The sequence below is a fragment of the Trachypithecus francoisi genome, unplaced genomic scaffold, assembly GCF_009764315.1.
Source record: "Trachypithecus francoisi isolate TF-2019V2 unplaced genomic scaffold, Tfra_2.0 Lachesis_group3, whole genome shotgun sequence".
Classification (NCBI taxonomy): Eukaryota; Metazoa; Chordata; class Mammalia; order Primates; family Cercopithecidae; genus Trachypithecus; species Trachypithecus francoisi.
The window spans coordinates 162,578,017-162,585,494 of NW_022681468.1; the positions used below are offsets into that span (position 1 = coordinate 162,578,017).

The 7,478-nt window shown below is 54.9% G+C and overlaps 1 protein-coding gene across 3 annotated transcripts in view; it reads right to left on the minus strand.

Annotated features, from left to right (window-relative positions):
• The window catches only part of ATP10A (ATPase phospholipid transporting 10A (putative)), a 181,956-nt gene extending 175,405 nt beyond the window's left edge, over positions 1-6,551 (minus strand). The window contains exon 1 of one of the 3 annotated variants that reach the window (XM_033190794.1): positions 5,656-6,536. In XM_033190794.1, the coding sequence (XP_033046685.1) occupies positions 5,656-6,104 (449 nt within the window). In that variant the 5' untranslated portion in view covers positions 6,105-6,536. Of the gene's footprint in view, positions 1-5,655 lie in introns of all 3 variants that reach the window. The other 2 variants (XM_033190795.1, XM_033190796.1) reach the window with 2 other exon arrangements.
• Between the last annotated feature and the right edge of the window lie 927 nt (positions 6,552-7,478).

Here is a 7,478-nt window from a genome sequence, read left to right on the forward strand (position 1 = left end):
GGATGGAAGACAGCTGGAGCTCGGGAGTTGGAGACCAGCCTGGGCAACATAGTGAGACCTTATCTCTATGAAATTTTTAAGAAAAATTAGCCAGGTGTGGTGGTGTGCACCTGTGGTCCCAAGTACTCAGGAGCCTGAGGCAAGAGGATCACTTGAGGCCAAGAGATGGAAGCCGCAGTGAGCCGTGATCACGCCACTGCACTCCAGCCTAGGCAACAGAGCAAGACTCTGTCTTAAAAATAATAATTTTTTTAGGTATGATCATGGTATTTACAGTTTAGTTTTAAGAAGAGTCATGCTTTTCTAAAGACAAATAGCAATGCATTTACAGGCAAAACGTCATGATGGCTGGAATTTGCATCAGAATGACAGAGGAGGAGGGAGTAGGTGGGAATACAGATAAAATAATGTTAGCCATGAGTTGCTAATTGTTGAAACTGGATGATGGTACATGGCGGTTTGCTACATGTGCACATTTCTATGTATGTGAAATTTTCTAGAATAATTATTTTAATGAGGCCTGTTGTTTTTGGGGTGGGAATAGCAAGTAAGGTAATAACGGTGAACACGGGATCAGAGCAGGGTAGATCTGGGCTCAAATCACGGTACTGCCATCCCCTAAGAGCATGACCTTACGCAAGCTATTGAACCTTGAAGCCTCAGTGTCCTCATCTGTGGAATGGGGATGTGGAAATGATATGATCGTGGGGAGGATAAAATGGAATTGTGCATATACAACATTTGGCTCATATTAACAAGTAGAAAAAGAACTGCCTCATGAACAAGTCTGCCTTTGGATGACAACCAAGGTTTTAGGAAAAGAAACGTTCTTTTTCCACTGCAACTTGACCTCATGAGCCCAGTAATATATGACATGTAACGGGTACCAAAAATTATTTCCAACAAACATGTGAATGGCAATGTTGAAATAATATTCTGCAAGCGTCCAGGGCTCTAACCTACCTACAGGAACGTCAACCCTGCTTAAGAAGAACTGGCATGGTCTCTGCACGTTCCTAACTCCTGGGTCTTATCCTGCTGTCTCTGCTTTTGCAAACCATTTACTCAAATGACAGAGATGCTGTGCTTCCCAGGGGAAAGATGTGTTGAATGCTGGCCTCTTGTTGCATTAAGAGGGAGGGATGGAGGGAATACGCCCCGAAAGAGCCAAGGACGCTGCAGAGGAAGACACGAGGCTCACCTGGAAGGGAAGGGAAAGCGGCACGAAGCAGGAGTGGGAGAGGGGAGACAAGAGAAACAAAAGCCCTGGCAGAAAAGAAAACAAAAGGTGGACTTTGTTCAGGGAGAATCTCACCATCTCATCTGCTCAGCTTTTCCGAAACAGCAAAGCATGAAGGGCAGGGGACGCAGGTTGGATAAATAACCCTGGTGGGCTGGGAACATGGAGTGAAAATCAAAGTGAGGGGAAGAGACCCAAAGTAGGGCAATTCCAAAATAAGCAGAGACACCTCCTGACTACCTGTTTCCCAAAAGATGACGGAAAGACACTGAGACACCACCCTCAGACCCAAGCACAGAGCCCAGAAGATTCAGGGAAAAGTCGCCTCTGGTTATTTCCTGCGGAAACACTGCTGGTTACATCATCCTGGAGACAGACACTGAAAAGTATCAGTAAGATTATATTCAAGTCATCACAATGTACATATAAGCAAAAGGGAGAAAATTGAAAAAAAAAAAAAAGATAACAATAGCCCAGGCAGGCTTTGGGGGAGAGAGGAGGTCACTGGCCCAGGTCCTCCTTCAGCAGCACCCTTACCAGGCACACTCCATTTCTGGGAGCAGAGCGCCAGGTCTGCTGATTTAAGGTTTTCCCCCAACCACTGCTGTGGAAGAGGTGGATGAGAGCGCTTTCTGCAAGGCACACAGTCTTCCTCTGATAGGAGATCTCTGCTTCCTGCCTGCAGAACGGCCCACCACTCTCCCAGCCTGGGCTGAGTCCCTGTGCCCTTCTCCTTCCCCTCTTCTCCTCCAGCCTGGCCCAGCAGGAGCCCTGAGGTTGCTCTGCTGCCCCCTCAGCCCTCAGCCCCCAGGGATATGCACCCTGTTCCAGCTGCACACTCAGTGTTGGACACCGATGTCAGCTAACGGGAAGTCCGAGCCCCACATGAAAGCCAGAGGCCACATCACCCTAGACTCTCACCAAGGCTCACTGAGTGGCAGGGTCTCAAGCGCAGGGAGCCCCTTTCTTCCCACCGGGGGTGGTGGGAAGATGGCTTCTCTGAACGGCCTTAGCCAACACCGAGGTCCATATGACCAGAGGGGCTTCCCACACCCTCCTCATCCCACTGGACCACAGCCTGGTGATGCTGGGTGGGTGGGCCCTTCCCCTCCACAGGCACCGCAGGCAGGACCTAATCCCCCAGAATCACCCAGCGCTCCTCCAACCTGCTGAGTGTGGCTCAAGAGGGTTTTCCTAAATAGTGTGTGAGATTAGGAGAAAACGGGTTCAGAAGGAGGAAACAGAGGACTACTTCTCAAGCACCCTGGCCTGGGAAGCTACATTTCTAACAGGCTCCATAGGGGGTTCTCACAGAAAGGGGCCCAAGGATGGTGTCACTGAAAACAGCACATAAATAATAACATAAATGATGACACACTACAGGCTGCACATCCACATACAAGGGAGTGTCCAAGAAGTCACTTCTAGGACAGTGGCAGTAGGTAAGACTTCTAGCTAAAGTCTGCTCATACTCTCCGTGAACAATGCGTTGCACGCTTGGACCGACACTCCTATAACAGCAGCTAGAGCAGCAACACTTGGAGGAGGCGCCATACAAAACAGACTTAGACAGTTCACAGTCCTGCTTCTGATCTTCTCTGCAGTCAACCAAAGGCACTGCACAGACCTTGGCCTGACACAGAAGTCATTTCCTTGGCTCCTCTGTGCTGTCTGGGTGCCAGGTTCCGACAGCCAGGGCTTCATGTCAATGCTTCACCCCAGTGTACCCTAGAACCTGTTCTCTATCTCTGTGCCATGACCCTGTCAATCCCCCCGCCCCCGATCTCTTACTGCAGCACTGGGCCTCTGCCCCACCTTGCTTGGCAACATTTTCCTGGCCTCACACCACCGTCCTCAACTCTTCTCCTGCGCTGGGAGGCCTCACCTGACATGGAGCCTGCATCCCAGGGCTGGGAGCCCCATCCAGGACTTCACCTGGTAGACATGCCCTACAGTGCCATCTGTCCCTACAGTAAACTCTGGGTGAAACCAGCCTCCTCCTCCTTCTATTCCCAGGGCCTGGCACCACCTCTTACAGCCTTTCTGGGACTGGAAGAATTTGACCTGCCTTCCCAGGGAACAATAAACAGAAATGGGGCATTGGGCCCACTGTCCTCAAGGCAGCTGGGAAGTGAATGAAAAATGCTGACAGTTCCTTCACTAGGGAAAAAGACAGAGTCTGAGGGAGAGTTCAGATGCCTGGAGTCAAGGGCAGAGTGGAAGGGGAGGGGGACACACATGGGTGTAGTCTAAGTGGGAGCTGAAGTTTCAAAGTCCCACGAAGCCTTACAAGGTCATAGAGACAAGAGAATAGGGTTTAGATCCCAGCCTCAGTTTCCTCATCTGCAAGATGGGTGTGATAGAGAATAGCTTTTAGATCCCACCCTCAGTTTCCTCATCAGCAAGATGGGTGTGATAGAGAATAGCTCTTAGATCCCAGCCTCAGTTTCCTCATCTGCAAGATGGTGTGATAGAGAATAGCTTTTAGATCCCACCCTCAGTTTCCTCATCAGCAAGATGGGTGTGATAGAGAATAGCTCTTAGATCCCAGCCTCAGTTTCCTCATCTGCAAGATGGGTGTGATAGTTACTGTAAGGATCAAGTGACATAATGGGTTCAAAACACTTTGCCAACCGAAAATAAACTATATTTCTCCTGAGGCATAAGTATTTCTAAAAAGGAGGCTACAGGAGTACAGGCTCAGTAATAACAGGAAGTGGTATCTGTGCAAAGGCTTAAAACTGTTGAACCCCAACAGGGCTATGTGGTGGAGGCCTCGTGCGGGGGACACTGAGGGCATCTGTGTAAGGGGTGCCACTCTTGTCCCTGCTCAGGCTTCTGGTGAACAGGTGCCAGGAAATCCCACAGCCCGGTCCAATGACAGTGACGCTTGCTGACTGGCCAAAGGGCAAGGCTTGGGAGCAGCAGAGAGGTGTTTCTGAAAGTGTGAGCCATCATATCAGAGTCACCTGCACACTAATCTAATACATTCCTGGGCTCAATCCCAGGCCTGCTGAGTGAGACACTTTGGAAAACTGTTATTTTAACAAGCGCCTCCAGTGACTGTTAGAAAAGTTTCACACGAGCACAGAAATATTCGAAAAGCTGTGCAGTCAGGAAGACCTGGGTCAAATTTGAGTACCCCGACCTTGCTGCTGGGTGACACTGGGCAGGTTTACTTAACTTCTCTGAACCCGTTTACTCTGTTGACATAAATATGGAGCAGAACCACTGCAGTGTTGCTGGGAGGGAGAAAGGTACTCAGCTACAGAGGCAGCATCCATGGCTTCATCCAAGCCATGAATGTCTGTGTCTAAGGCACTCACGAATGCCTGCCTGTAAGAGGCAAGAACCACTGTGACCCTCCTCTTTTAGGGGAACAATATGCCACTAAGAGGGCATAGGGCTTCCTAGAGTCTCCCCATGCATGATGGAAGCCAGATACCACTAATGTTCTATTCAGAAGCGCATCTCAGTCCCTGTACCGGGGTCAAGCAAGGTGAGGCAGGAGGTAACGATGGGCTGAGCTTTGGAGGAAAGCTAAGACGACCCACCTTTCTCAGGGACAGGGCCTTGAGGTGGTCCAGGCTGCTGGACACAGCTGCAAGATGGATCTACCAAGGGGCTCTCTTGGGGTGGAGAGCATAAAGGATGAAAAGGCTGCAGGCCTCTGGACAGGCCCGCCTGAGACTCTAAAACTCAGGGAGGGAAGAGCAGGAGAGGTGCATTGCAGGGTCACCCCGGGACTGCCTGTAGCAGGGCTCACAAACCCCCCACAGCCTCTTTCCCGGAGGAAGCAAGTGAAGACGAAGAAAATTAGGCAGGCAGCTATCGGGCGGTGCCTGGCTGGCGGCTCATGGCTCACAGTGGAGGATGGACACTGCTGTTATTTTCCCTGCCCTGGTACCTGAGCTGTGCCAGGCACATCAGGATTTGGCGGCAGTTTCCCTTTGCTGCTGTCCCGAGCCTTGCTGTTCTCAGACTGAGCTCTACTGTCCTGTGCCGGCTGTTCTGAGACCACTGTTCCTGGCCGAGGACTGAGGCACGGACTTCAGGCCAGGGGGCCAGGCTGACTTTCCCTGCCTTTCACTTCAGATGGGGGCGGCTGTGGATGAGGATGCCCAGCGGCCGTCGGTTTCTAGCCCTGGGATCATTCTGGCTCCGACACGGAGTGACAGGGGATCCCCACGCGCCCCGCATCCAGGGCGCCCCTTTAGCCGCGGCCGGGGCGCAGACGGGGCTTGGCGGCGCTGTGGCTTCGGTCGGCACCAGGTCCCGCGCAGCAGGGCCCTCCACCCTGAGTGGAGCTGCCCTCCAAGCACCCAGCCCCTGCCAATCACCGCGCCCAACACCAAGTTCCCGGGGCGCCCTGCCTCGGGCCACCCAGCGCTCGCTCGCCCGCCCGCCCGACTCACCTGCTGAAGACCAGGCAGCCCAGGTGGTTGATCTTGTGGTCGGAGCGGTGGCGGCTGTAGTCCTCCCACAGGTCCCTGAAGGCCGTGATGGCCAGGATGAAGAGCACCGGCGCCAGCGCCAGGCCGGGCTGGAAGGCGTTCACCGCCGGCACGAAGTTGAGCAGCGCGATGAAGACAAAGTACACGTTGGCCGGGCGGTGGAACTGCTCGAACAGGTTCTTGGGCAGGAAGGACAGCAGCGTGTACTTGGTGGTCTTGAGCCGGTTGTCCGCCAGGTGCTGGGCGCACCCGCGCCGCCGCCGCCGCTCGCCCTTGGCCGCGCCAGCCGCAGGGTCCTCGGCGCCCGGGGGCGGCAGCAGGTTGGAGCGCACCGTGCGCGTCCTGCCCTCCCGGCGCCGCCGCCGTCCCGGAGGCCCGGGCTCCTCGGTCCCCGCCGGTTCCCGCTCCATGGCCGCGTGTCGCCGCGCCCGGCTCCTCCGCCGCTCACGCCCGCCTGCGCCGGCCTCTTAGGTGATCATCACTCGCTGCCCGGGCGCGGCGGTGCGGGCTCCCCGCCTGCGGGACGCACGGAGACCGCGGTCAGCGCGCCCGGCCCGCGCCCAGCCCGGTCCACTCCCGTCCAGCCCCGCCGCCCGGCCGCAGTCCCCAGGGCGCAGGCTGGGCGGGTGCCGCACAGAGCCCCCTTGTCCGCACCGCCCGCCCCCGGCCCGGGTCGTTTCCGCCGCGGTGGCCACGGCCCCGCCCTCGCTCCGCGCCCGGACTGGGCCACGCCGGATAGCGGGAAACAAAAAAAGCCCGAGCTGGAAACTTCAGAGAGGTTTAGTTTCGTTTCCCAGAAGCATCAGTTCGGTCCCAAAACACTGCAAACGCGCGCTGGCTGCAGTACGAGAGAGGAAACTGCGAAGCGCGAGAAAAGGCGCCGCCGTCCCCAAGCAGCCCGCGCGCCCTTCCAGGGGCCAGATCTGCTTCATCCTGGACGGCGAAACGACCTGGGAGACCCCGGTTAGGACCCTACTCTGGGGATCAACTGGAATCAAAATCCAAAGGAGCCATGGCATCCAGTGCTCCAATTTTTAAAGTCTTTTTCTTACGGAGGACCTCTGCTCCTGGAGAGCCCTGGGAAGGGCGATTCTGCGTTGCCTCTGAGACCTTCTTCCCTACCCCACTGCCCAGCCCCCACCACCACTTTCAGATTCCGTTCTTGGGTGAACTAGACAGTTTCCTTTCCACCATCATCATCACTGTCTTTCCTTCCTCTCCTAAATTCTTTTTTTCTGTTCTTTTTTTCGTGGAAAGGAGAAATATATCGCTATAGCAAAGACAGGATTTGGTTTGCAGGTATTTGAGTCTCTATTTCCCTCCCTGGGATATCACGAGGACAGAAACGCTCCTTGTGCGCTGTAGCTCTGAGGTGGCTGTCATGGCCCAGACGGCGGGGGAGGCGAGGATGGTTGTGGGGAGAAGAGGGGAGGGTCAGAAGTGTGTCCCAGAAGTGTGGGGCGAAGGGCTTCCCTCCGTATCATGGGGCATCCGAGAGGGGGCGGGAGAATAAGCTCGGTGTGGAAAAAGGAGCTGGGAGTCCCCCATGTCCGCAGTAAGACCCCACAGATGTCCCACGGCTATGACTGTTTGCCTCCCACTCAAGAAGTACAGAGATGAGAAGCAGTTATTTCTTGCCCAGGAGGCCGTGGCTGGAGGGTTGGCCCTGGTCCCAGGCTCTTCCTAGGGGTGCCTGCTAACAAGGCACTGCCCTGGATGGACTCAAATCACTTAAGTCTTCCCCAGGACCCTGGCTTGGGGAGGCCTTCTCCCGCATCCTGGCT